The 26,641-nt window shown below is 62.9% G+C and overlaps 3 protein-coding genes across 7 annotated transcripts; all 3 read left to right on the forward strand.

The window, feature by feature from the left end:
- Positions 1-699: 699 nt before the first annotated feature.
- Positions 700-9,106, forward strand: CASC3 (CASC3 exon junction complex subunit). Of its 4 annotated transcripts, none has more exons than XM_015885846.2 (14): positions 701-984; positions 1,150-1,177; positions 1,463-1,500; positions 2,904-3,062; positions 3,150-3,301; positions 3,481-3,657; positions 3,834-4,510; positions 5,494-5,558; positions 5,747-5,861; positions 6,377-6,475; positions 7,073-7,287; positions 7,945-8,070; positions 8,223-8,298; positions 8,764-9,106. In XM_015885846.2, the coding sequence occupies exons 1-13, from the start codon at positions 703-705 to the stop codon at positions 8,256-8,258; spliced, it is 2,169 nt and encodes a 722-aa protein (XP_015741332.1). In that variant the 5' UTR covers positions 701-702; the 3' UTR covers positions 8,259-8,298; positions 8,764-9,106. The 4 variants fall into 4 exon arrangements, with proteins under 4 accessions (XP_015741331.1, XP_015741332.1, XP_015741333.1 ...); XM_015885847.2 differs by having other exon boundaries at positions 8,236-8,298; XM_015885845.2 differs by lacking the exon at positions 8,223-8,298 and having other exon boundaries at positions 700-984; positions 7,948-8,070.
- A 903-nt stretch (positions 9,107-10,009) lies between these two features.
- RAPGEFL1 (Rap guanine nucleotide exchange factor like 1) lies at positions 10,010-15,720 on the forward strand. The gene is made up of 16 exons (XM_015885849.2): positions 10,010-10,021; positions 10,130-10,628; positions 11,778-11,856; positions 12,138-12,288; positions 12,358-12,455; positions 12,887-12,999; positions 13,138-13,305; positions 13,423-13,520; positions 13,594-13,716; positions 13,814-13,992; positions 14,059-14,149; positions 14,244-14,294; positions 14,540-14,627; positions 14,715-14,779; positions 14,918-14,972; positions 15,482-15,720. The coding sequence occupies exons 1-16, from the start codon at positions 10,010-10,012 to the stop codon at positions 15,604-15,606; spliced, it is 1,995 nt and encodes a 664-aa protein (XP_015741335.2). The 3' UTR covers positions 15,607-15,720.
- Positions 15,721-16,253: 533 nt separating this feature from the next.
- WIPF2 (WAS/WASL interacting protein family member 2) lies at positions 16,254-26,597 on the forward strand. Of its 2 annotated transcripts, none has more exons than XM_015885850.1 (9): positions 16,254-16,354; positions 21,453-21,613; positions 22,290-22,404; positions 22,668-22,800; positions 22,947-23,066; positions 23,490-24,149; positions 25,062-25,271; positions 25,390-25,491; positions 26,006-26,597. In XM_015885850.1, exons 3-9 carry the CDS (start codon positions 22,342-22,344, stop codon positions 26,044-26,046), a joined length of 1,329 nt encoding a protein of 442 aa, XP_015741336.1. In that variant the 5' UTR covers positions 16,254-16,354; positions 21,453-21,613; positions 22,290-22,341; the 3' UTR covers positions 26,047-26,597. The 2 variants fall into 2 exon arrangements, with proteins under 2 accessions (XP_015741336.1, XP_015741337.1); XM_015885851.1 differs by lacking the exon at positions 16,254-16,354 and adding an exon at positions 18,264-18,394.
- The last annotated feature ends 44 nt before the right edge of the window (positions 26,598-26,641 follow it).

Here is a 26,641-nt window from a genome sequence, read left to right on the forward strand (position 1 = left end):
TGTGCAGCACTGGGGTGGGAGCCAACTGCGGGTCCTGCTGGGTCTCAGTGTCCGTGATGGGCCGGGACCTGGCCCTGCTCGTGGTGCAGCTTCCATCAGTGCTGCCCTTGTGGCGGTTCCCTTTGAGGGGCTGGAAGGTGATGGGAGAATTGAGTCATTGAAGGGGTTATTGAAGGGGGTTATTGAGGGGTCGGCCCCGTCTGGGTGTGAAGCAGCAGCTCCTCAATGACACCGTGTGTTCTGCTTTAATTTCAGCCCATGATGGCGGCCCAGCCCCCCCCCCCCCGCCGCCATGTTTGCCCTGTTCCACCCGGTGTGTGTCCCCCTCTCCGGTGCTGCCTCTTTGCGGCCCGTTCGCTCTGTTCGTTTGTTTTGTGTTTTGGTTTTTTTTGGCCTCCAATTTTTTTGGTTTGTTTTTTTCAATAAAAAGCGAAAAAACAAAAAAACCCAACGGCTGCGTGTCGCTGCTCCCCCCCCCCCTCCTTCTCCCCCCTCCCCTCCCCCTCCTCTTTTCCTCTTCCCTCCCCCCGCCACAGCGACTTCCGGCCTCGGCGCCGTCTCGTGTATGACGTCACTTCCGCTTCCGGGCAACACACGCGACCCGCTCCTGCCCTCTGCCGGCGGGAAGGCGCGTCACGTGACGTCATCTCTCGTGACGTCATCCCGCGCGACGTCCGCCGGGAGCCGTAGTCCGTTCCCGTGATGCCCCGCGTCGCCGCCCGCCCCTGCGGTTGCCCCAAGATGGCGGACCGGCGGCGGCAGCGCGCATCGCAGGACAGCGAGGACGAGTCGGACTCGGCCGCATCCGACAGCGCCGACTCCGCCGGCAGCGCCGCTCGATCCCGCTCCGGTTCCGCTTCGCCTCGTTCTTCGCACCGTCCCCCTCGAGGCGCCTCCGGGGCTCTGAGCGCGGGGCCGCGAGGCCGCGGGGCTGAGAGCGGCAACGGGGGAGGGGAGGCCAAGAGCGGCCCGCAGTCCGAGTGTGTGAGTGGGGGGAACCGGGACCGGGACCCTCAGGGCCTGGGGACGGGGCGGCACCGAGCGGCCATTGGGCAGCACGGTGCGGCCCGTGGGGCTGAGCTGGGGCTGGGCGATGTGGGACGGAGCTGCTCGTCCGTTCCCTGCTAAAGCTCCTTTATCTCCCTCTAGGAAAGTGAGGACGGCATCGAGGGCGACGGTGAGTAACGGCTGCGTCACCGGGTGCGATCAGTGTGTGTGTGACGGGAGACGGGGCACAACACGGCGCTCCCCGTAGCGCTGCGGCTCTAATACACACACACCGGGCAGCTCAGCCACACCCGGGTCCCCCCCCACCTTTAAGGTCCCGTCCTGCTGCCGTGTGATGCTTCGTTATGGGCTGGGTGTTGTATTTGCTGATGCTGGCCCAGCCCGTGCTGCTGTGATCAAACAGAGCCGTGTTGCTGTTCCTGCCTTCACACCGCCCCCTTTTTCTCCCCCACAGCCGTGCTGTCAGATTACGAGAGCGCAGAGGACTCGGAGGTAAGTCACAGTGTGTGTCCTGATGGTGGGGCATCACATCCGCCATCTGTGGGGTGGTTTCATCTCATGTAGTTATAACACAACATCACTTTGTGCTCTTCTTTCTCTCCACTGACCCATCTGCAGCAGCTCTGTCTGTCTCTAGGCTGGAGCTCTCGTGCTCTGTGTGTGCTGTGGAGCTGTGCTGCACTGCAGCCATTGGTTTGAGGGGAAAATGGGCTGTCCAGGTGCAGTTCTCCCTCCCCCATTGGTTCTGTCAGGGCAGGTGCTGCTGCAGTGTGAATGCAGGACGAGCACGTGGCCCATCTCAGTGCTCAGACATCGTGTGGTGGGAGCAGGGCAGCTCAGATGGGTGTGGAAGAGGGTGTAGGATGGTGGCTGCGTTGTAATTAGTTGAAATTAAAAGCTTAGTGCTGGGTCGGATGCATCCCACGGGGCATCCCCAATGTGTGGCAGTGGGTCAATGAGACGCCTGCATTGCAGGCAGCTCTGTGCTGTGTGTGTGCTGAGCACTGTGCTCCGGCCACAGCCCATGGCAACGCACTGCCCTGCATCCTTGGATCAGAGGCATTCAGAGAAGCAGTCTGCTCTGAGCCAGGCTTTGTGGAGGTCCTGAGGTGGGCATTGGTTTGGAATTAAAACCACAGACTAAGCAGATGGAATAGAAGCTCTTCGGGCTGTGAAGTGCTGGAGCAGCCTGTGCCCTGGGAAGGAAGGAGGGGGCAGCTCCCCTGGGCAGGCCCAGCAGGGCGGTGTTACATCACCGGGTGCCAGGATGGCTCTGTTCCTGCGCCTAAAAATAATGCCATGTCTGGGTTTCCCCAGCGTAAACAAAAGGAGCAGTTGATGTGCAAACAGGCTGTGTTGAAAGAGAGAAATAGAATTGCCTTTTTGTTAATCGCACCGGGCTATTTTTAGTGGCAATCACAGGCTGCGCAAGGCTTGCAGGCTCCTGGAAGGTGAAATGAGGTCACGCTCCTGTGAGCAGTGCTTGGAGTGAGTCAGCTGGGTGATGCAGGGGATGTGGGGCAGCAGTGTGGGCTCTCATGGGAGAGAAGGACAGTGAGGGCCTGGCATTATGGCCATCACCCCATCACTTGGGCTCCTGGGCTGCAGGAGGCACACGTGGCACTGTGGGGCAGAGTGGGGGGAGCTGCTTCCAGCTCTGTGCTGCCAGCTGTGGTTGTTTGCTCTGACGTCACCATGGCAGCTGCTAGGGAGAGACCCTGGGCTTAATCTTTGTGTTTTAGAGGGGTAGGGAGGTCTTTGGTAGCAAATCATGTGCTGTGAAACAGTCAGAACTTTAAAATGTGACACGGGGACCCAACTCCAGGTTTCTTTGGGTGATCACTGGGAGACCCATTGCTACGGGTCTGTGTGTGAGTAACCTGGGGCTCTTTCAGGCTGAAGAAGAGGATTACAGCGAGGAAGAAAGTGCCAAAGTGGAACTGAAGCAGGATAGCAATGATTCCTGTGAGTCTGCAGCGAAAGCAGAGAAAGGAGATGAGAAACCAGACTCCAAAGGTGCTGTAACTGGTGAAAGGCAAAGTGGGGACGGGCAGGTAGGTGTTATCCGTGTGTTCTTGGCCCTAGGGAGGGCTTCTCGCGGTGGGACTGCTGCAGTGTTAGGAGCTGTCTGATTCTGACAGGAGAGCACCGAACCTGTTGAGAATAAAGTTGGGAAGAAAGCTCCCAAGCACCTGGATGACGATGAAGATCGGAAGAACCCGGCCTACATCCCACGCAAAGGGCTCTTCTTTGAGCACGATCTCCGAGGGCAGGCGCAGGAGGAGGAGGTCAGGTACGTGGCAGTGCAAACACGAGTAAAGGCTCTTTGCAGTGGGCAGCTGCTGAGCAGGAGGAAGGAGAGGTGCTGAATCCTGCACACATTCTGCCCTCTAAGCGCTCTCTGCTGCTTGGAGTCACCATCCACGTCCCTTTGGCTTTGTCACAACCTCCTGTTCCTCCCCGTGTGTGCAGGCCAAAGGGTCGGCAGCGGAAGCTGTGGAAGGATGAGGACCGCTGGGAGCACGACAAGTTCCGTGAGGATGAGCAGGCCCCCAAAACCAGGCAGGAGCTGATTGCACTCTATGGCTACGACATCCGCTCCGCTCACAACCCCGATGACATCAGGCCCCGGAGAATGCGCAAACCGAGGTGAGCAGTGGGCAGAGCATGGGCTGCTCCTCCTGGGGAAGGCCTCAGCCCCCTGCAGCAGGCTTTAACCTGGGCTGGGGACCTCCATCCCGGATGCTGTGTCCTGGAGAGAGCTCCCTGCTGCTGTAGCAGCACCCCTGCCTTGGGATTGGTTCCAGTCCTTTGTTATCACTCAGGTTTGGGAGCCCCCACCGAGACCCGAACTGGTCCAACGAGCGGCTCAACAAGCCCCCACGGCACCAGGGCACAGACGGCACTTCAGCTCCTCCACGAACCTTCACCAGCAGGAGCTCTGCGGGAACGGGGAGGATGCCCCCACCCAGGAACTACCCGAGGGTGGGGGGCTACAAGGAGACCCGTCCAGGATACCGAGCTTCGGAATTGAGTGTGCAACACCCGTCTCGAAATGGTGAGCAAGGCAAACAGGAGAGCAGCTATCGAGCAAAGCGTGCGGAGCAGAGCCCACCCAGAGAGAAGTCTCCAGAAGTGGAAGCAGTGCACATCCACAGCAGTCCTGTCAAGGAGGAGGGTGCTCTGGAGAACCAGGCCGACGCTGCACAGCCGCCGCCAGACAGACCAATTGAGAAGAAGTCTTATTCCCGAGCAAGGAGGACCAGAGTGAAAGCTGGGGACGCGGGGAAGCTGGCAGATGATGTCCCTGCTCTGGAAGCTCCTGCAACACCAAAACCCATCCAAGCCGAGACGTCCCCCCCACCAGCAAAGGGCAGCAACTGGGAGTCACCGGTGGAATCCAGCATGGATGGACTTGAGCAGGAGATGATACAGATGAATCTGACGGAGCAGAACTGGAGTCAGGGGCAGTCTCAGTTCATACAGCCCCGGGAGCTGCGGGGTAAGTGTGTGCCAGCTGGCAGCTTGGGTGCTGCTGCACTGCCTGGGGTTTGCAGTCATGTCAGAGCTGAACTGTGTAATGAAATCCCAGCTGTGGTGGGTGCTGGAGACTCCCAAGATGGAGAAAATGCAGTGGGACGATGGGAAGGGACAAAACAGGACATAAAACAAGGAAATTAAATGCTCCGTTGTAGGCAAACTGGGTTATGGCCCAGATGGGCATCAGAGCAGATTCTTTTTCTCTATCCTATTTTGTTGAGAATGGGGGAAGGGCTGTGTAGGGAGCAGGAACTCGGAGCTGTGTGAGTCACAGTGAGGCTCAGAGTTGGAGTTCAGAGGATAAAGAGCATTGAGCGTGGTTATGGGTGAGAGAGATGAGTAACCAGGCTCCTGTGATGTGCTGCTGGGGGCACGAGGGACCCAGCATCTCTTCATCAACACATGCTGCTGGCTGGGCTGGTTCCTAGTGGTGCCATTTGGCTGTAAATCCATTGGTGTGGTTGGAGGAGGCTGATCTGTGCTGGATGTGGGCAGGCAGGCTGAGCAAAGGGCTGAATTCTTGTGGAGCCGCCGTGCCAGAGGTCACCCAGATGGAATTCTCCCTTTGTAGAATGAATGGGTTTTTTTCTGGGGAGAGTCAGAGTCCTTCCCAAGAGCAATAAAACTGCAGCAAGGAGAACAAAGTGACCTGCTGCTGTCATAGGCTGCTCTCGAGGGTTAGGGCTGTGGAAGCAGGTCTTCCAGCACACAGTGTGGTGTGAGCTGACTCTTGCCTCGGTTGTAGACCAGGCTGTAAATGTGCCACTGGGATGAGAGTTTGGGAAGTGACACAGCAGCTCCTGCTTTGCTCTGAGGTATTGAAATGGCAGTCGAAGAGCTGGGCTTGTTGTGATGTTTCTCACTGGGAAGGCAGTGTGGGGTCTCCTGGCGGTGGTGCACAGAGAACAAATGCAACCCATAATAACCAGTTTGCTTCTTCCTCAGGTATTCCTAACCATATGCACGTGGGAACTGGGCCACCCCCTCAGTTCAACCGGATGGAGGAAATGGTAAAGCACGTCGTTTTTAGAAGCGTGGAAGCCAAGCGTTGCTTTGGCTGTGGGCTGGAATCATTAGAGCGTGTCTGGGGGCACCTCAGGCCTCCCCTCTGTGTGCTGTGGTTTTGCTGTGACCCACAGAGCCCTGGGGGGTGCTGGGTGCTCCCTGCAGGGCGCTCACTGCTGTTTGTCCCCCGCAGGCGGTGCAGGGCGGCCGTGTGAAGCGTTACTCCTCGCAGCGGCAGAGACCACCAGTGCCAGAACCAGCCCCCCCCATGCACATCAGCATCATGGAGGGGCACTACTACGACCCACGTGAGTGATCCCCGACTGCCCTGTGTGCTCAGGTGCTGGCACGGGGCTGGAGCTAAAGGGGGCTTTGTTCCCCTTGCTTTTGTTGCCAGCATCACTGCTTTCTCTCTGCTGCTCTGAGCCTCCCTGGGCTGTGCTTGGGGTATAGCATTGCCCTCCTGCCCCACATGGGCTCCAAAGACACCAGTTTTTTTTGGTGAGAAGTTAAAAAGTGGCTGGAAATGAGAGCAGCAGGGAGCAGTGCTGGACAAAAAGATGGCGTTGGGATTTATTCTGGTGTGTAAAGTGTGAGAGGAGGAATTCCCTGAGCATTCTGCATTGTAAAGGGGGCAGGAAGCTCTGCTGCTGGGAGCACGTAGCATCTGTGAGCTGGGTGGGTTGTGTGCTGTTGTGGGAGTGGAGCTTGCAGCACTGCATTCACGTGCTGTGACTGTAGGTGGCTTGGATCCGTGGTGTGATCTGCTGCAGCAGAACAAAATGTGGTGGAGCTTTTCCTTACACGCTGCTCTGTGTTGCAGTACAATTCCAGGGACCAATCTACACCCACAGCGAGAACCCGGCCCCGCTGCCGCCCCAGGGGATGATCGTGCAGCCAGAAATGCATCTCCCTCATCCAGGTGAGGAGCATAGGGCAGCTTTGCGCAGCCTCTGCCCCTCTTCTGTGCCATGGAGAAGACCTGCTTCCCTCGTGCAGTAGGGCTGGATTTGTATGAATCTTCAGGGAAGAAAAATAGCCATGTCTGCCTCTCACAGGCAGCACAGACTGAGATCATCTCATTGCTTGGCAGCCTCAGGCTGCATGGCCACAGTTCTACATGCAGCCTGGCCAGGCCCTTCCTCGGCAGCGGGGTGTGGGGCTGTGCCAGCTGTTGTGCCAACCTGGGCCTTCATTCCCTGCTGCTCGTAGCTCAGAAGAGAAAAGCAGAAATGAGAGCTGTTGGGTTGGGGTGTTCTCTATCTCGCCTGCAAAACTGTTTCCTGAAGTGGATGTGGGCTGTGTCCGGTTCCTGCTCTGAGGCCGTGTGCTCTCCCTCCCCTTTCCCCATTGCAGGAGCTGAGCTCTGCAGGCTGTAGGAAAAGCCTCTGCCCTTCTCATCCCTGCTGTGCGGGTGCCACAGCCGTGCTGCCCTCTGCCCCCATGGCAGCCCTGGCCCCATGCGATGCTCTGCCTCCACCAGGATGGGGAGCTCAGCTCCTTTTTGTCTCTCCTGCAGGTTTACATCCCCACCAGACACCGGCCCCGATGGCAAACCCTGGGCTCTATCCTCCGCCGGTCTCCATGCCCCCAGGGCAGCCCCCCCCGCAGCAGCTGCTCGCACCGACTTATTTCTCCCCACCTGGAGTGATGAATTTTGGGAATCCTGGCTACCCGTACCCCCCAGGAGCGCTGCCCCCACCGCCCCCCCCACACCTCTATTCCAACACTCAGGTGAGCCCTGCTGCCTTTCCTTGCTGCCTTTCCTTCCTGCTGGAGCCATGGCTGCATTCCCTGAGCCCAGGATGGAAGTGCAGCAGTGGGGGCTGCTCCTGGCAGCAGCTGTTTGCTGTTATTTGCTTCTCTGCTGGAGGTGGGCACCAAAATGGGCTGCTCCCACATCTGTGCTGCGCTTCCCTTGGCTTTGGGGTCTCAAGTATTGCCGTACCTGTATTGGAGGATCCCAGAAGCGGGTGCTGTCCCACAGGAGATTTGAGCTGCTCTAACAAAGCCATCTTGGAAGCTGCTGGGATGTGCTTTGTGCACACTGGGAACTGCCCGGTGCTGTTCCTCAGCACAGCCCTGTGAGCGCTGCTGGCTGCAGGGCTGGCTTTTCCCGTTCCTCGGTGGCAGTTCTGCAGTGAGGGGGGGAGCAGGAGGAGCAGGCAGAGTCCCCATGAGCAGCACGCGGCTGACACGCAGTGGCAGGGCTGGGATGTGCACCCTGCAGCCTTCCTGACCTTCTGACCTGCCCTGCTCAGACCAGAGCTGCCCGCACAGGGGCTGTGGGGCACAGCCTGCAATGGGGCAGCTGGGATGAGGTGGGATCTGTGTGCTGCCATCCCCTCCCTGCAGTGCTGGCTCTGTGCTGACCGTCCCATTCTGTTGCAGCAGGCGCAGTCCCAGGTGTACGGCGGGGTGACGTATTACAACACTGTCCAGCAGCAAGTGCAGCCCAAACCTTCACCACCACGAAGGACATCGCAGCCCGTCACCATCAAACCACCCCCTCCCGAGGTACCACCCCCCTCCCTTCTACCCCCTCCCACCCCCCCTGTCTGTGTGGTGCTGCCCCCCCCCCCCGAGCTGTGTGTGCTGCTGCAGCCCCCCCCTCTCCCACCCGAGGACGTTTTAATGGCACCTCGTTATTGACCTGTCCCAATCCTAAGCTTCTCGTTGCAGGTGGTAAGCAGGGCTCCAGTTAATTTGAGTTACTAAATACTTTAAATCTAACCCACGTCAAAAGTAAGTCGCAATTTGCCTCTCGCATTCTCTTTCTGCTCAGGGTATTAAATAAGGAAGGGAATAACCCAGCACTGAGCTTAGGAGGCTGCCCCTTCTGTGGGCGAGTGGCACAGACAGCGGCCTTAAAGGCTGCGGGGAGCTGAGAGCCTTTGCTTTGCTCCAGGGGCAGATTAGTGCCCGCAGCTCCGCTCTGTGTGTGTGTGGCTCCTTCTGTCCTGTCGCTTCTGTGCTGCTGTGCCTCGGGGTGGGCAGTGCTGCTTCCCCCCCCCTTCCATTCCCATCCCCCCCGGCTGTGAAGTGCAGCTGCTGGAGATCCACCCTGTGCAGGGAGAGCCATCCCGGGGGCTGAGGGCAGCAGTGCAGCACTAAGGAGCTGCTCCGGCTCTGGGGGCAGTGGGGTGGGGGTTGGCAGCCGCGGTGCTGCACAGTGCTGACCCCCCCCCCGTCTTATATCTGCTCCCCCAGGACAGCAAAGGTGAGAAGGTGAAGGAGAGGAGCAGCACGTAGGATGCGGCTGTTGGACCCATCGCTGGACTCAGCAGTTCTGCACCACGAGGCCCATCCGGGTGGGATGGTGGGATGCTGTCAGTGCTCCGGGCATCACCTCCAGCCCCGGACCACCCCCCTCCTCCCCCCCGTGAGCCTCAGGCAGCACCAGGGGGGGCAGCGGCCACAAGGTCTCCCCTATTTCCCCCTTTTACCCCCTCCTTGTTTAGGATGTTCAACTCAGCTGCTTGATTGTGGTCCCTGTTTTTATTTAAGGATCGAACCGGCTCCTTCAGTAAAGTTCATTTGGTTCTTTTGGGTATTTGGAGTCCTTGTGTCCGCCGGGCCCCCCCCAACATTACAAGGTTCATCCTCATCCTAAACCCCCTAGCAATCAATCCAAAACTCCCTTGCAATCAGTGTTTCCCTGTGGCTGTGAGCTTGGGTTCCAGCTGCAGATGGGGACACCCAGCCCCGGGGGGCAGCACATGGACGTGGGGTCCCATCAGCTCCACCCACACTCGGTACATTGTGGGGTTCCTGCTGCCTGGGAGGAGGCTCAGAGCTGTGTGAGCCCCGCGGCTCTGCCCGCACAACCGGCCGGACCGGGCGCGGTGCAGCGGGGGGCGGTACCCGACGTGTCGCTGCCCGCTCCGCTGCCGCCCGGCTCCGCGTGGGCTCGGTCCCACCCGTGTCGTTGTGCCGGTGCTCGGGGGGCTCCCGGTGCCGCTGTGGGTCGCGCTCTGAAGCATCTGCGGGTCCGGGGGGGTGTCTGCGCTCCTTCCTCCCACGCGTGGACGCTCTGAGCGGAGCCCGGGGGCTGCGTGCCCCCCCCACACCCTACAGCTGTAAATGGAGGCGGCTCCCGGCTCGTTGGGAGAAATAACAGCGCATTAATTACGCTGGAAATGGGGCAGCGCGGATTGAGGCCGCGTTCCCGGTGCCCCCCCCCGGAGCCGTGACACCGTTTCCCGTCCCGACCCCGCGCTGATGGATGAGGGGCCGAGGGGGCGCAGCGCGGAGCCGCGCGTGGAAGAGACACGCGGGGACGCGGCTCGTTCTGCCGCCGCCCCCCGATCCCCCCCCGCGGCCGGGAGTTGCCAGGCAACAGGGATGGAGGCGAAGCGCGAACAAAGCCGCAGCGGGAGCCCCCCCCCCCTTCATCCCACCATCCCCCCCCATACCCACGGGTTTTTCCACGCCGAGTTGGGGGGGCGAGCGTGGGATGCCGCTTGGCGTGAGACGCGCCGCGCCGTGGCTGAACGGCGGAGAGCCGGGGAATGCGCGGAGCTGCGGGCGGGGGGGCCACGCGTGACCGGACGCTCCGCCCGGGCGGGGGCGGCAGGTGCCGGCGGGGCGGGGCGGGACGCGGCGGCGCCGGGCCCCCCCACTCTCCGGAGCCCGAACGCGAACGGAGCCGCCCCCCCGCCCCGCGCCGCCCGCACCGCCATGGCCCCGCGAGGCGCTCCGCGGCCATGAAGCCGCTGAGAAGATTGCTGAAGAAGCCCGGCTCGCCCCTGCCGCAGCGCTGCCCGGCAACGCGCCGCCACAGCGCGGCCCCCCCGGAGGAGCCCCCGGGGCCGGCGGCGGGGCGAAGGCGGGAGTTGGAGCTGCGTCCCCCCGAGGTTCCCGCTGCCGCCGCGCCGCCGGATCCCCGTCGGCGCTGTCCCCGTCGGAGCTGAGCCCGGGGGGGGACCGCGCCGCGCTCAGCCCGGAGCCGCCGCCGCCGCCCCCCCCGCGCTGCTGCTGCCGCTGCCCCCGCCGCGCCCGCGCCCCGAGCGCTCCTAGCCGCCGTCCTCGAACGGCTGCCGGGGGGGGGGGGCACGGCCGGGGCTGCCGAGCAGGTATATGGGGTATATGGGGTATATGGGGGTATATGGGGTATATGGGGTATATGGGGTATATGGGGGTGTATGGGGGTATATGGGGGTGTATGGGGGTGTATGGGGGTACGGAGACTGCGGGGGGGGGGATGCTGCGGCACCGCCGGGTGCTGCAATGCGCGGTGCCGCGGTGCGGGGGGAGCGTGGGAGCGGAGCAGCGGGGATGGGGCCGTGCGGGATTGGGGGGGGCACCGTCAGAGCGATGGCACCGCGCACAGATCCCCGGTTAATGTGTAACGCTTCTCCCGGCGCTCCCGTTGACCCCGGGGCGGTGCGGGGGGTGCGCGTCCCTTCCGCCCGGTCTGAGCCCCCCGCGGAGCTTTGCCTTCAATTCCGCCCCCCCCACCCCACGGCCGCGCTCCGGGGATGGGGCCGGGGGGGGCCGGGGTGGGGCGCACCGAAACCGCGGAGCCCTCGGGGGGGGGCGCGCTCCGGGACTGGCAGCGTTGGCTCTGCGTGCAGCGACACGCGCGTGGGGAAACGAGGGGGGGCGGAGCGGGGGGTGCGGGGATGGCGGGGATGGCGGCTCTGCTGCCGCGCGTGGTCCCTGCGCTGCCCCCGGACCGAGCCGTGGAGCTGCGGGGAAACTGAGGCACGGACGGACGGGGCGGCGCTCGGGGGTTTGGGGGGGAGCGGGGACACGGACCCGCGGGGGGATCCCGGCGCCGCTCCCGCACAGCGACACGGACGGGCTGCACGGCGGGCGGGGGATGCGAACCTGCACGGACAGCCCCGCACCGCGACCAGCCCCGCACCGCGACCAGCCCCGCTGCGGGGTCCGGGACGTTTGTGCCGCTGGTGGAGCTCCGTGCGGGGGGGGCGGAACGGGAGGGAATGGGGGGCTGCCCCTCGGTTGTGTCCGTGGGACGGGGTCGGGCGCGGGGCTGCGCTGCGCGTCCAAAGGTCGTGGCCGTGGCTCCGCGTCCCGCTGCCGTCGGTGCCCGCCCGGTCAGCCCCACTGCGGCGTCCCCCGCTGTCACCGTCCCGGTGCGGCCCCGCGATGTGTCCGCGGCTTCGGGGCGGGGGGGGCTCTGAGTCAGCGCCGTGCTCCGCGTGGGGTGCGGGGTTTGGGGGGGGGTTTCATTCCCGACCCTCTCCCGACCCCCCCAGATTCGCTGCTGGATGACATCGTGCTCACGCATTCGCTGTTCCTGCCCACCGAGCTCTTCCTGCAGCAGCTGCACCAACAATATCCTCGGGGTTCTGGGGGGGGACACCGGGTGAGGGGGGGGCAAAGGGGTGGGGGTACCGCGAGGGGACACGGGTGGGTGAGCAGGGGCTGTGCGGGGGGTGACACGAGGGAGCCCGCGGAGCTGCGTGCGGGGACACCGGGATGGCAACGGGGCGGCCGTAGGAGGGTATAGAGGGTATAGAGGGTATAGAGGGTATAGAGGGTATAGAAGGTATAGAGGTACAGAGGGTATAGAGGTGCCCCCCGGCCGTTTCCCCGCTGCTCCTTAACGGTGCCACCTTCGTGCTGGCTGGCGATGGGTCCCCCCCGCGCTGGGAGGAGGGGTCCGGGCTGCGGCGCAAGCGAGCGGTGCTGGCGGTGCTGCTGCACTTCCTCGAGACCTACAAGGGGCTGCTGCAGGAGGAGGAGAGCGCGGGGAAGGTCATCAAGGTGGGTGCTGCCCCCCCCTCCCCGCAGCCCCCCCCCAGCCATTGGTCCGTAACCCCCCTCGCCCCCCAGGAGCTGTATCTGCTCATCATGAAGGACGCGTCCCTGTACCACGAGCTGGAGGATGAGATCCTGAAGCTGCACCAACTGGTGGAGACGGTGGAGCTGAAGTGAGTGGGGAGCCCTGGGGGTGCTGAGCCCGTGGGGTCCCACAGGGGGTTCCAGGGGTCTCCGTTGTGGTGATGGAGTGCAGGGCATGGGGTGCTGGTGGGGTACAGAGGGTACCTGGGGGGGGAGGTGGGTGCACAGGGTGTGAAGGGGTTCAGGGGGTTCCCGTGTGATGCGTGGAGCCCTCCTGATAGGGTGCGGGGGGTCCCCGTGGGATGCTTGGGGTTCTATAGAGCACAGGGAAGTCCTATGGGGTTGAGGTTCCTGTGTGGAGGCGGGTGTCCCCGTGGGGTGTGTGGGGTCCCTGTGGGGTCTCTCCCGTGGGGTTGTGGCCCTCAGGGATGCCCAGCAGCCGGGTCCCATTAGACCACCCTCTGTGCTGTGCTGGGATTCTCCCCCCGCTGCCCATCCCTGACCCCACGCGGTGCCGCAGGGTCCCCGATGAAGCCCCTCCCCCGAGCAAACAGGTGAAGCCGCTGTTCCGCCACTTCCGCCGCATCGACGCCTGCCTGCAGACACGCGTGGCGTTCCGTGGCTCCGATGAGAGTGAGTTCCGTGCCACGACCCCCAACCCGACCCCCCCGGGCGTCCCAACCGCATCCACCCCGTAACCCCGCCGTGGCTCCCGGCCGCTCTGCCGCCCCACATCCATCCATCCATCCGTCTGTGTGTCCGTCCGTGCAGTTTTCTGCCGTGTCTACATGCCGGACCATTCGTACGTCACCATCCGCAGCCGCCTGTCGGCATCGGTGCAGGACATCCTGGCCTCGGTCAGCGAGAAGCTGCAGTACTCGGAGGAGCAGAGCGCCCGCGACGATGCGCTCATCCTCGTCACCGTGGCCTCATCTGGAGGTGGTTATGGGGCCGGGGGGGATAAAGGGGGTGTAGGGTTATGGGGCCGGGGGTGTAGGGTGAGCGTGGACCCCCCCCCTGCTGTGCTGACCCCCCCCTGCTGTGCTCTGCGTGCAGAGAAAGCCGTGCTGCAGCCCAGCGAGGAGTGCGTCTTCACCACGCTGGGCATCAACAGCCACCTCTTCGCCTGCACCCGCGAGACCTTCGAGTCTCTGGTGAGCACCGGGGGGTCGGTGGGGCTGCACTGTGACCCCCAGCCCCCCCCCGTTACCCCCAGCCCCATTTCAGGTCCCGCTCCCGGAGGAGATTCAGGTGGTGCCTGGAGACAGCGAGATCCACCGCGTGGAGCCCGAGGACATCGCCAACCACCTCACTGCCTTCCATTGGGAGCTCTTCCGCTGCATCCACGAGGTGGGGGGGGGCGCGGGTACCTCCCCCAGGGCTGCCCCATAGCGGGGTCACCGCCGTGCCCCCCCCCCCCCATTGACATCACAGCCTCCCCCCGCAGCTGGAGTTTGTGGATTACGTCTTCCATGGGGAGCGCGGGCGGCGTGAGACGGCCAACCTGGAGCTGCTGCTGCAGCGCTGCAGTGAGGTGCAGCACTGGGTGGGCACGGAGCTGCTGCTCTGCGAGTCGCTGGGACGGCGAGCGCATCTGCTGAAGAAGCTCATTAAAATCGCTGCCATGTGAGTGTGGGGCTGGGGGGGCAGCGGGGGGCACAGGGGGGTGCTGGGCTGACCCACCGCCCCCAGATGCAAGCAGAACCAGGACATGCTCTCCTTCTACGCCATCATCATTGGGCTCAACAACGCCGCCATCAGCCGCCTGCGGCTCACCTGGGAGGTGAGGGGCTGCATGGGACCCCCCCCGGCCCCTGTCCCCCCCCCCTCATGCTCACAGCCCCCCATGAGCTGCTCTGGTTCTTGTTCTCCTGCAGAAACTCCCAGGGAAATTCAAGAACTTGTTTCGGAAATTTGAGAATCTGACGGTGAGGGGGAGTGGGCGGGGGGGGTTTGGGGCACCCATGGGGGGTCTGGGGCACCAGTAGGGGGCTTTGGGGCACCTATGGGGGCTCTGCTTGTAATGGAGGGGGCTGGGGGATGCCTGTAGCATCATGGTGCTCTGTGGGCTGTTCTGGAGGCAGCAGCTGGGGCTGCTCCTGGTCTGTCTGCTCTCTGTGCATGGCTGGTTGCTGGACCCCTGACCCCCCCATCGTTCCCCCCCCCTCCCCAGGACCCCTGCAGGAACCACAAGACCTACCGGGAGGTGCTGGCTAAGATGAAGCCCCCCCTCATCCCCTTCATTCCGCTCATCCTCAAAGGTGAGGTGGGGGATATGGGGGGATATGGGGGGGGGAGGGTCCTGCTGCTCCCCATGGGGACCCCCCTGACTTCCTCATCTCCCCCAGATCTGACCTTCCTGCACGAAGGCAGCAAAACCCTCCTGGATGGGCTGGTCAATGTGGAGAAGCTGGTGGGTGCTGTGCCTGGGGTTGGGGGGGGGGCACAATAGGGATCTGGGGGCCCTGGGGGGTCTGTAACAACATCCCAGGGGTGGTTGGGGGGGGTTGCAGGGTTCTGGGGGGTCTGATGGTGCTGCTGTGTGTCCCAGCACTGCATCGCCGAGAAGGTGAGGACCATCCGCAAGTACCGGAGCCGCCCGCTGTGTGAGTGGGGGCACAGCCCTGGCCCTATAACTGAAAGGGGGATTGGGTGGGTATGGAGCTGTGGGGTGGGGATGGGGATACGGGGTGTGGGATAGGGATGGGGTTGTGGGATGGGGCTGTAGGATGGGGATGTGGGGTGGGGATGGGACTGTAGAATGGGGATGGGGTTGTGGGGTGGGGATGGGGATGTGGGATGGGGCTGTGGGATGGATGAGGATGGGGCTGTGGGAGGGGATATGGCTGTGGGGTGGGGATGGGGCTGTAGAATGGGGATGGGGATGTGGGATGTGGGATAGGGATGGGGCTGTAGGATGGGGCTGTGGGATCCAGGCTGGGGTAGGGATGCAGGATGGAGATCCAGGATGGCAGTGTGGGGTAGTGGGTGGGTTCCAGGATCCTGCAGGATGTGGGGGTGGGATCCCGGCTGGTCTCAGGGCTGCAGCCATGGGATGCCACCATCATCCCCCCCATTGCAGTTGTATCTCACTCTCCCCCTGCCCCCCCTCAAGGCCTGGACCTGGACCCTTCCCCCAGCCAGCTGCAGACCAAGGCCTACGTGCGGCAGCTGCAGGTGATCGACAACCAGAACCTGCTGTTCGAACTGTCCTTCAAGCTGGAGCCGGGCGGGCAGTGAGCGGCGCCGTCCTGCACTCTGCACTTTGTCCGGGGGTCCCAGCCCCCAGTTTTTTGTATGTCTCCCCCCCCCCATCGCAGCCCCCAACTGGGACCCCCCAGAATGTGTCTATTTTGTACCAAATGCGTCGGAATCGTACGGTTATTTTTTAAGAAAAAGGAGGAAAAAAGGGATTAAAAAAAACCCAAACAAACAACAAACGAAGAGTCTGAGCGCCGGTAATCTGCGGGGTGACGGCGTGATGAGACGTCACGTTGCTGGTAGTGACGTCATGTTGCCGGCGGTGACGTCACGGGTGACGCAAGATCGGAAGACGAGCTCCCCAAGATGGCCGCTGGGGGGCGCTGTGACCTCCCCAACATGTCGGCCGCGGCGGACCACGTGATCTTCTCAAAATGGCCGCCGGATTAGAGCCGGGAGACCTTCCCAAGATGGCGGTCATCGGGCCGTGTCTGCAGGTTCTATGGGGCGGCTCGTAGCGTTGATCTCATCCTCCTCGGTTGCTTCTCACTCTCTTTTATCCCCATACGCCCCCATGACCCCATAACTCCCGGCATTTCATTGGCCCCGAGGCACAGCGCCCTTCCCAAAATGTCCGCCCGGTCTCTCCAACATGGCGCCCCGCTCCGCCCACTTCCGCATCGCGGCCGCGCAGGCGCAGTCGTGGAGCGGCGGGCGCCATTTTGTTACGGGGCGGCTGGAGGCGGAGGGCGCCGCTGGGCCGCGTTTCCGGGTGCGGCGGGAGGAGGTGAGGAATGGAACGGGACGGGACGGGACGGGACGGGACGGGACGGGACGGGACTGAGGGGTCTGCGGGACGGGGAGGACGAGCCGAGCGGTGTGATGCTGGGCCCGAGTTGGGTAACGGAGCAGGGTCGGGGAGCAGCCGGCAGGGCCTGGGCGGGGGGTGCGGCCTACATGGAGGGCCCGACCGCCCTGCAGCGACCTCAGCCGCTGTGTGTGTGTGTGTGTGTGTGTGTGTGTGTGTGCAGGGATGGGGTGGTACATGTGTGTGTGTGTGTGTGTGTGTCTCAGAGCCCGGTGCTGCCGGTGGGCTGTTCGCCGCTGTCCCGGTGCCGTCCCGTCCCGGTGTTTCCCCTCCCTGAGCCCCCGTCGCTGCCGTCCCGCTCTGTCGGATGCCGGTGTCCCCTCACACCCCGTTATACCGAACGTTTGGGGCCCGCTGGTAACACACGGGGAGCTGCGAGCTGCCCCCGCCCCGCAGCTGACACCGACCGGGTACAGCGGGTACAGCCGGTGTTATGTTCCCTGTGCCGGCTGCAGGCCCAGCTTTTGCATGGCAGTCGTTTCCATGCATTGCAGCACAGCGCTGCCCCTCACAGGTTTGCTCTGAGAGGTGCCGCTGTCCCATGGCAGCCCTGCTTCACCTTTGGCATTGTTGGCTTTGTGCACTGCCGGCCTGTGCTGCCCCGGCCTGCCCTGCGCTCTGCTCTGGGTGTTGCTGCTGTTGGCCACAAAGGAGCTGAGCCGGCCTGTCTGGCTCCTGGGCTGGGATGTGCAGTGCAGGGCGCGCTGCAGGATCACGTGCTGCATCCACAGCTCGGCTGCTGGGCTGGTTCGTGTTTGATGAGCACCTTCCATCCCTGAGATGTTCCAGCTCCACGGAGCCTCTGGGTGCAGTTCCCTCTTTGCACCTTGGCTGAGCACAGTGGCTGTGGGAAGGGGCTGCTTCCCAGCACCAGAGCCACCCCCCTGGCCCCATAGGAATGCGAGCACGCAGCCTGCTTTCCCATGGCTGCCAGCACAGACCCCTCTTTGTGCCGGGCAGGGCGAGGGCGGGCTTGGCTCCATCCCTCTGTGCTGTCGTTGTGCCAAGCCCAGCGCCACCGTGAGCGTGTGCTGGGATGTCAGCATGGCTGACTGGCACCATTCTGCCACCTTCACCCCCTGCTCTGCTGCTTCTGCAGCGTGTGAGACCTGAATTCATTCCTCCAGCTGTAAGTAGGTGTGTGGCTCCTCGCCAGCCGGCGCTGCGGTGTGTGAGGCTGCAGAGTTTGTGGCCTCTGTAGCTGCAGGACGTCAGGCCCTGAATTACAAGCTGCCGTGCAGGAGCACAGCCAGGCTGTGGGGCTTTCTGCCCTTGCAGAGCCGGGTCTGGGCGCGTTACCTCGGTGTGACGCAGGCTGCCCCGCTCTGCTGGTGCCAGGGCGCGTTCCAGGTCAGGGCTCGCTGCCCGCTTTGCTTTGCTTTAAAGTGCTGTCGTGGAGGCGCTCTGGTCCTTGTCTGACCTACTTACTTACATCTGGCTGCTTGGAAGGAAGGCAGATTTGCTCTGCCAAAGAAGTAGCTTTCTGCTGGGAAGCAAAGGTGGGAGGAGGGAGCGGAGGGGGGGGAGGGAGGGAAGTGCCCTCAGAGCGAGGGGCCGAGCGTGTTGGGTTTCTGCTGTCTCTGCCAGGGCAGTGCTGGAATGAGCACAGCTCCTGTCTCACTGCTTGCTCCAGTGTTACCGGCTTGGCTTGAATGTGCATTGGTCTTTTCCTGAGCTGGATCAGTAGCCCGTGGGCATCGCAGTGCTGAGAGCAAAGACTCCTAAGCCCTGCAGCTCTGTGCCCTCTGCAGCACCGTGCTCAGCTGCTGTTTCTCTGTGCTGCTTCCCACGGCCCCTTCCTGTTCCTCTTTGCTTCCTTTCTCCCAAGCATGTTGTCAGGAGATCTGGAGATACCTGCAGCACCGGCCGGACCAGCCAGGGACGTGGCACCTGGGCAGAGATGTTTGTGTGGTGAGGAGTGACGCTGCGGAGGCTCGTGCTCCACTTTGCTTTCCCACTGTGAGTTGAACTGACAGCTGTGGGCTGCTCAGGAGCCACACAGACCCTGAGCTGTGGGGCAGCTCCATGCTCAGCAGCAGTGCTGGCACGCAGGGACCGTGCAGCCTTGTCCTCAGAGCCTCTGTCTGTCACCTCGCATTAGTAGGTCACGTCTCAGAGCGAGCCCTCTTTCCCCTCTGTGCTGGCCATGAGCTCACAGTGTGTTCTTGGCACCTGCTGACCTGGCAGTGCAGGGCACTCACTGACAGCGCTTGGCTCCCCATGCAGCCCGTCCCACCCAGTGATCCCAGCGCTGTTTCCCCAGCGGGCACAGCAGCTGCTGTCAGTGTCAGCTCAGGGTGTTGAGCTGGAGCTGCTGCCACATGATGCCACCAGGGCTGTTCTGCACCGAGCTGCACACAGTGAGGGTGGGGAAGGCCGCGGGTTCAGTCGGTTTCCCTTTGCTGGTGCTGCTTCACCTGCAGCCTGGCTGAGCCTGCAGGCGGGCAGCGATGCTTTGCTGCAGCATGTAGCAGCCGACGTGTCTGGCACATGAATTGTTGCATGGGGACGGCTGGGCCCCTCTGCTCCCATCCTGCTGGAGCCTCGTGTTGTCCTCGAGCAGCCCCAGTTGCTCCGGTCTCGATGTGGGAAGGTGCGTGTTTGGCAGCTGCTACAAAGCGCTTCTGTCCGTCCTGCAGCACATTGTTCTCCGTGGGACGTGGCTGCGCTGCTCATTATTCCCAGCCACGAGTCGCCCTCGGGAAGTCCTCGCGTCTCCCTCTGCTTCCTCCTGCTGGAGCCATTGGATGGTGGTGGGAGCACAGGAGGGCTGAGCTGTGCTGTCCGGCCCTGCCTGTGCCACCTTTCCCTCCCCGCCTTCCTCTCCAGAGCTGGCATCCACAACGGAGCAGCAGGGAAGTGTGCCGGCCCCATGGGAAGGGCCCTTCCTGCTCCATCCTTTGCCGCAGCCTAATGGCAGGACGTGAGTCCTCCCGCTGATTAAACGTTTCCTCTGCCAAATGAACCGAGCTCCGTGCAGAGCTGTGAGGGATCGGGCTGTGCTGGTGGAGGCTGCAGCCGCACAAGGTGCTGCAGAGCTGATCCTTGGGGCGTGGGGATCTTCTTGTTGGGGGTTTTAAGAAGGCGCTGTCAGTGACCGTGGGTTGTGAATAATTCACAGTGAGAGTCTGAGTCCCGCGGGGTCGGAGCGTGGCTGGCTGCACACAGAGATGCTCCTGCTCTCCCAGCCGCTCCAAATCGAGGTGGCAGCTCTCGCTCTGAAAGCACGCTGATACCATTTTAAAAGCCTCAGTGACCTTAAATGCTGTGATGGCTGTCTTTTGGGATACATTATTTATGGCGCACCTTCGGGGCTGTCCAAACCCTCGCTCAGAATGGGCTGAAATGTCAGGGCCTGGGCCTGGGAGGGCTGTGCTCAGGGTGAGGAGGTTGGGATGGGAAGGGAGGACAGGAAAAGGAGCGGGGCGGGGGCGGCGGGCAGGGAGCGACCGGGGCCAGGCTGGGAAGGCCTCCCCGAACCGGTGCAGCTGCATTCTGCAGCCGACATCAGAGGGCTGGAAATTCCTCTTGATCTGCAGTTCAAAGCCGCTGCCTCCCTGAGGATGGAGCTGCTTCATCTCGGCTTTGCAAATACAGGCTGGAGCAGCGTGGCTGTGAAACACAGACCTGCTGCAGTGCCCAGATCCCCTGGAAAGCTCGGAAACGGCGGCTGAAGGTCACGGCTAAAAACAGCCCCGAGCCCAACGTGAGGAGCGGGCACAGTGCAGGGCTGCTGTCAGGGCACGGTGCTTCCCCTTGGCACAGAGCGCCCTGCAAAATGCCTGTAAACACAGCTCAGCTCCTGCGACCTGATGGGAGGGAGCGCCGGGCTTTGGTGGCACCTTGAGCCCCAAACACAGCCTGGGGGGGGGGGGTTGTGGCAGCAGAGCTGCTCCCTGCTGTGTGCTGAGCATTGCTCTGCAGGGCTGTCATGGCTGCAGGGAGCTGCTCCGGAGCGATGGCTTTTCACACCTCTCCTTCCTCCCGATGTTCCCACAGCTCCGTGGTTCTTGTTTGTATCTTGAAGGAGAGCCGAGGTGCCAGCCCGCCCCTCCTGCCTGCGAGACCGCTTTGATCTCACGCTGCCTTTCACGCTGCCCTGATTCACGTCTTCCAAATCACTTTCGCTGCTGCTGCGGCATATGGAGCTCAGCAGAGCTCAGGGGAAGGAGCTGCGGTGCTGAGGAACAAAGGGGAGAAATGCAGAGCAGCCGCTGTCTGAGCGGCATTGTTTCAAAGCACCCAGTTTCCCTAAGTCCTATGTGAGACATCAAGGGGTGGTGAGCAGCACCGGGAGAGCCCTGTGGGGTTTTTTCACCCTTGGAGGCTGTAGCTCGTGTCTCCCTGTCTTTATCAGCCTGTCTGTCCTCAGGAGCATTAAGGACGTGGGCTTTGTTAGAGACAGATAGCAATCACAATCACCCGGTGTTTCTCATGGTTTGAAGTGGTGGGTGCTGCCATGTGCAGTGTTGGGTGCCTCTGGATTTCTGTTTCTCAATGTGACCTTCTGCTGATCCAGGGCTGCGTGCTGCGATGAAATGACCCGTTTCTGGGGAATTTGGCTCCGCTTTATCCTCAAGCTGCTTTAGCTTAAACTCCTCGCACTTCTAGGTCAGAGCCTTCATCTGGATGCGGCGTTCAGCAAGGCAGCAGCTCAGGGCCATGTGAGATAAGGCAGAGTGACTCATGGTTTTCTTTGTAGAGATGCCCCTCTGCTCAGCTGTGACCTCAGGAGGTGACACTGCTCTGGGACTTTCCCTGTCCTCTCCACCCATGCAGGCAGATGGGCTGTGCATGGCTGTGCTCCCCCTGCAGCATCCCTCTGTCTGGTGTGACTCCAACTCAGGTTGAGGTGTGCACACCCTGGTGTGAGAGGTGAGGGCTGGAGCCGCAGGCTGGCTGCTGCTTCCCTCTGAATCCTGCTATTTTCTTGCAAGGCAGTTGAGGAGCTTCTCACCCAGCAGAAGGGCTGCTTTTAATTGCAGGTGATTTATGTACTTGTTTTCTCACGCTGCAGAGTGCTGGCGGTTGGCTGGAGGGCAGAAGGAGCTGCTGGCATTGCCTTGGTGCTGCAGGGATGTGTCCCCGTGCTCTGCAATGATATGGAGCGTGGATGTGGCCTGAAGATGGACCCGATCGTGTGCTGCAGCAGCAGTAAATTGTAGTTTATTGTAGAAGGTGAGAAGGGGTCTGTAAAAGAAATAACATTTGTGTAAATGTGGTGATGGCTGCTCTGCTCTCATGGCCTGGGGATATGGGATCAGGAGGCAAAAGGTGCGGGTGCAGACCCACTGTGCTCCTGCTTGGTGCTGGTGTTGTGGGTTTCCCTGAGGCAGAAGCTGCTGCTCTGGGGAGGGACACCTGGACGTCCCAGGGTGCACACGGGCCTCCCATCACTGCATTCCTATTCCCTGAGCTGCCGGGGTGGCACAACCCGTGGTGCTGCTGTCAGAGGCACGAGCCCGACCCGCACCTCCTGCTGATTCAGGCTCCTTCCTGTCCCCACTCTGAGTCCAACCTGGACTATGAGCTGCACTGCTGAGAGCAGCCCGGGCTGAGCTGTGGAGGGGATGGCAGCGTTTGGGGATCAGGTGGGTTGCAATGTAATGAGATCTGTGCTGGGAATGCTTGTGTGGCTGCTGGCTCACGCAGACACCTTTGAGGACGTCTGTGGGGTTGGTACGGTGGAGTTGGACATGGTGTATTTGCTGTCACCTGAGCATGGGACAGCAGCAGTGGGTTGGGAATGTGGTGGGGCAGGAGCCCTGGGGCCTCTGTGTGGCTGTAGCCCCAGGTGGAAGGTGTTTCTCCTCTTCTTTCCCCTCAGTCCTGACTGCTTCTTCCCTTACCACAGGAATGAATGACCAGGCTCATCCCCAGCACTGAGCAGCCGCAGCCGGCCCACCATGCCGATCCCACCCCCACCGCCGCCGCCCCCCGGGCCCCCCCCACCCCCCACCTTCAGTCAGGTAAGGGCTTCCCTCGGCACGCTGCCATCTGTCCATGTTACTTGTACCGGTCTGTCTGTACTTGGTGCTTCTTGTCTGTGCCTCTGGATCCCCTCCAACCCGTGGCTGTGCCTCTGTGTCCCTTGTTTTGGACTCAGCTGTGGGTTGAGGGTGCAGGAGCTGGGGTGCTGTGGGGCTCAGTGGGGCAGGAATGGGAAGGGCCGGCTGAGCTGTGCCTGTTCTGCACTGGGGTGAGCTGCTGCTAAGAGGCTTCTCATCTGCAGGCAAACACAGAGCCACCAAAATTGAGCCGAGAGGAGCAGCGTGGGCGCGGAGCCCTCCTGCAGGACATCTGTAAAGGGACCAAGCTAAAGAAAGTGACACAAATCAATGACCGCAGCGCCCCAATCCTAGAGAGTGAGTATCCCCCAGCATGTCCCCACACTGGGTGCTGCTCTGCACATCAGGGTGGACTCGGGGCCCTCAGCCGTGTACTCACCAGTGGCTCCTGGTTGGAGGAGCCGGTTACACCAAGTATAACCTCTGTGCCTTTGTCCTTCCAGAGCCCAAGGGCAGCGGTGGCAGCAGCTACGGCTCCAGCTCAGCTGGGATCCAGCCCAAAGGAGGCCTCTTCCAAGGGGGTGTGCCCAAGCTCAGACCCGTGGGAGCAAAGGACAGCTCAGGTAAAGGCCCTCAGACTGTGGTTAGTGAAGGGCTCCCTGGAGATCCCTGAGCAGGAAAAGGTTGAGGATCTGCTGTGTTTGCATGGGACATTCAGCTGGTTGTCAGCAGGGACTTCAAACTGCCCCCACATGCGGCTGCAGACGGGTGGTGTTCTCTGTGCCTCGGCATCCCCAGCACACTGCCCTCCTCGCAGTGCTGCGTGCGCTGCTGAACGCTCCTCGCTGCTATTTTCTGTGGCAGCCTGCCTTCCAGCCAGGCAGTGAGCGGTGAGAGAGGAGCTGCGTGTGGCTGTGAGTGGTGCCAGCTCCCTGCCGGTGCCAGACAGCACTCCCCGTGGTCTGGCCCTCGCCGCAGAGCGGGCAGGCTGCCCCGAGCCGTCCCTCGCTGTGCCTGGTGGCTCACTGCGCTTTCCCTCCCTGCAGACAGCTCTGGGAAGCAAACCCTGCAAGTTCCGGGCTGCAGAGCCGCTGCCCCCAGGCCCCCGGTGCCGGCCAGCAGCAGCCGACCTCAGGATGATTCTGACAGCAGCCGATCGTCTCCGCCGGAGCTGCCGCGCACGCAGCGGCCGTCCCTGCCGGACCTGTCCCGACCCGGCACCGCGGGTGGTACCGGCATGAAGCACAGCTCGTCCGCCCCGCCGCCCCCCCCTCCGGGCCGCAGAGCTGCCGCGCCGCCCGCCCCCCCGCCGGCACACGGCCCCAAGGTCTCCTCGTACAACCGGGAGAAGCCCCTTCCGCCCACCCCGGGACAGCGAGCGCCCGCTGGCAGGGATGGACCCCCCGCCCCTCCACCCGTCAAGCCCCCGCCCTCCCCAGTCAGTATCCGAACGGGGTCCGGGGCTCAGAACCAGTCCCTCGCCCCCCCGCCGCCCCCTTACCGGCAACCCCCCGGCGTCCCCAACGGCCCCTCCAGCCCCATCAACGAGTCTGCCCCGGAGCTGCCGCAGCGGCACAACTCCCTGCACAGGAAGACAACGGGCCCCTTGCGGGGTCTCGCGCCGCCGCCACCTGCCTCGGCCTCCCCGTCCCTCCAGAGCAGCCGCCCCCCACCGCCAGCACGAGACCCCCCCAGCCGTGGTGCAGGTGAGAGCTCTGCTGCTGGGCCCCGTTGTGGTTGGGCTGTTTGTGGCTGCTGGGAGATGCCCAGGCATCTATTGGTGCTGGGAAGCAGTGAGGTGGTTCTGCTTGCACAGGGCAGTTCCCATTGAGATTGAGCCCAGGGGTGGCTGCTGGGTTGTCTCGTCCTGTTGACACCCCTGGTTGTGTCTGGCTCTTCTTGTCTGTTGCTGGCTGTGCAGCTCAGGCACACGTGGATGCCGTGTCCTCCTGGGGTGGGAGAGCAGCATGGCTGGAGCTGCACACTGAGGCTTTTCCCCTGAGCTTCCCAAATGTCACAGGGGCGGTGACAAAGGGCTGCAGCACAGCCTCAGGAATGCTCCAGCTCCGTTCTGTGCTGGATTTGGCACTGGGAGGTTCAGACGCCCCGATGCAGTCATGATGTCTCATGTGTGCACACAGTGGTGCTGTGCCCCCTCCCAAGAGGTGACTGTGAAGCCCCTTCCTCGTCCCTCTGCTGGGAGCAGGGATGACGTTGTCCCGGTGCCCCCCCCTGCTGCTGGGCTCCGTGTCCAGCCCACAGCTCCAGCCTGGGCCCCTGCCAAGCCGCCGTGCTTCAGGCCCTGCCAGAACCCTGTGCTGAGTTAGGGCTGGCTGTCCCTGCCTCAGTCTGTGTGTAATTAGCCTAATGAGGAGCACGACCTGCCACTGTGCTTTGGTGGGAGCGAGGGGAGGGTCAGCAGGGCCACTGCTTTGGTACCTGCCTGGGTCAGCTCGGCCCCTGGGCTGGGAGCTGGGGGCTTGTGCCCACCTGGCCCTGCTCTCCCCCACCCTTGGGGCTGGTGGGGAGGATGTCCCTGTCCCCGCTGCAGGGCTGGGGGATGTTGCTGTTGTTCCCATTGTGCCACTGCTCTGATGCTGACCCTGCTCTCCTTGCAGCCCCGCCGCCCCCACCACCCATGCTGCGGAATGGGGGGCGTGATGCCCCCCCGCCCCCACCCCCCTACAGACTGCATGGTTCCACTGAGCCCCCCAGCCGTGGGAAGCCGCCCCCACCGCCCACCCGGACGCCTGCAGGACCCCCCCCACCCCCACCACCAGTGAGGAACGGGCACCGGGACTCCATTGCCACTGTCAGAGCATTCCTGGGTGAGTGGGGCTGGGGGGGCTGGGGGGAGCCCTGGGGGTCCCAGGCAGAGCTGACACTTCAGCCTTGACTCCCATCTGCAGCCTGTTCCTGACCCGCCTGGTTTTTGTTTCTCTGCAGATGACTTTGAATCCAAATACTCATTTCACCCCGTCGAAGACTTTCCAGCCCCAGAAGAATATAAATACTTCCAGAGAATCTACCCCAGCAAAACAAACAGAGGTAGGAGGGGCACAGCGTCCCATGGTCCCCACCGTGCCCTGCAGTGCTCGGTCCTTGTCCTGCTCCCAGCCCAGCGCTGTGGCCTTTCCCCTGGGCTCCCCATGTGTGGATGCTGGCTGTGCTGGCAGCTTGCTGCCCCTGTGCTGGGGGCGTTTGGTGCTGGAGGGCTGTGCAGGGCCCTCCCTTTGAAGCGCTGCAATGGGGCAGGTGGGTTTAGGAGCCTCCCATTGCCCCAGCACTGCCTGCATCCCCATCGTTCCACGCTGGCTGCGGCACATCCTGCACGGAGCGTTGCCGTGCTGCAGTGCCAGCCCTGCGGATCCCGGGGGGGACTCTGGGGAGAGCGGCTGCCGGGTTATTTTTAGAGCCATGAATGTTTAATGTGGATTTGAAAGGCCCCGAGCTCTGTGTGCTGCAGCGGCTGCTGCTCACATCACAGCGCTGGAGTGGCACGAAGGGGGGGTTTGATGCTGGTTGTGCAGCCCTGGTTTCTCACCTCGTTCTCTCCTTGCAGCCACGCGCGGGGCCCCCCCGCTGCCCCCCATCCCCAGGTGAGGCCGAGCCGGTGCCGCTCGGTGCTGAGCGCAGCCCGGAGCTGCTCCCGCCTCCAGCCGGACCCACCCCATGAACCTGCATGAGAATCCCGGCACCTTCAGCGCCCCCGGGACACGGGACGCACCGACCCCCATCGGCTCCATCCCACGCGGCTCCCGGCCCCGCAGCCCCAGGTTGGAGCCCGGGATGGACACGGACACGGGCTGAGCCGGGGGGTCCCGTGGGGTGGGACCGTGGGGTGGGACCCACGGGGGGAGCTGTGACACCGGGACACGGGGGGTGTGTGGGCTGCGTGGGGGCTGCGGGCTCTGACCGTGCGGGGCTCGTTGGACGGTTCGGGTCCATTCGGGACGTTGTGAAGCTGCGGCGGGGACGGAACCGAACCGGAACCGGAACCGAACCGTGTGGGGCTGTTCGGTATCACGTGGGATCCCCCCGGGGTGGGGGGGCACTAAAGGGCGCCCTGAGCGCTGCGCTCAGACATGGGGGGATGGGACACGGAACCGGGATATTGGAACTGAGTTAATAAAGGAGATAACGGAGATAACGGAGATAACGGAGCGACATGGCCGGGATGGGGGGGAGATATGGGGGG

The sequence above is a fragment of the Coturnix japonica genome, chromosome 27, assembly GCF_001577835.2.
Source record: "Coturnix japonica isolate 7356 chromosome 27, Coturnix japonica 2.1, whole genome shotgun sequence".
Taxonomy (NCBI): domain Eukaryota; kingdom Metazoa; phylum Chordata; class Aves; order Galliformes; family Phasianidae; genus Coturnix; species Coturnix japonica.

Bases quoted from the DNA above. Each gene is read 5' to 3' on its own strand.
- CASC3 (XM_015885844.2), top strand. From the start codon at position 703: ATGCCCCGCGTCGCCGCCCGCCCCTGCGGTTGCCCCAAGATGGCGGAC. The intron at 7,288-7,944 runs GTGAGCCCTGCT...ATTCTGTTGCAG, and splicing joins ACCTCTATTCCAACACTCAG to CAGGCGCAGTCCCAGGTGTA. The intron at 8,071-8,763 runs GTACCACCCCCC...CTGCTCCCCCAG, and splicing joins TCAAACCACCCCCTCCCGAG to GACAGCAAAGGTGAGAAGGT.
- RAPGEFL1 (XM_015885849.2), top strand. The intron at 13,521-13,593 runs GTGAGCACCGGG...GCCCCATTTCAG, and splicing joins GCGAGACCTTCGAGTCTCTG to GTCCCGCTCCCGGAGGAGAT. The intron at 13,717-13,813 runs GTGGGGGGGGGC...CTCCCCCCGCAG, and splicing joins TCTTCCGCTGCATCCACGAG to CTGGAGTTTGTGGATTACGT.
- WIPF2 (XM_015885850.1), top strand. From the start codon at position 22,342: ATGCCGATCCCACCCCCACCGCCGCCGCCCCCCGGGCCCCCCCCACCC. The intron at 23,067-23,489 runs GTAAAGGCCCTC...CCCTCCCTGCAG, and splicing joins GGGAGCAAAGGACAGCTCAG to ACAGCTCTGGGAAGCAAACC. The intron at 25,272-25,389 runs GTGAGTGGGGCT...GTTTCTCTGCAG, and splicing joins CACTGTCAGAGCATTCCTGG to ATGACTTTGAATCCAAATAC.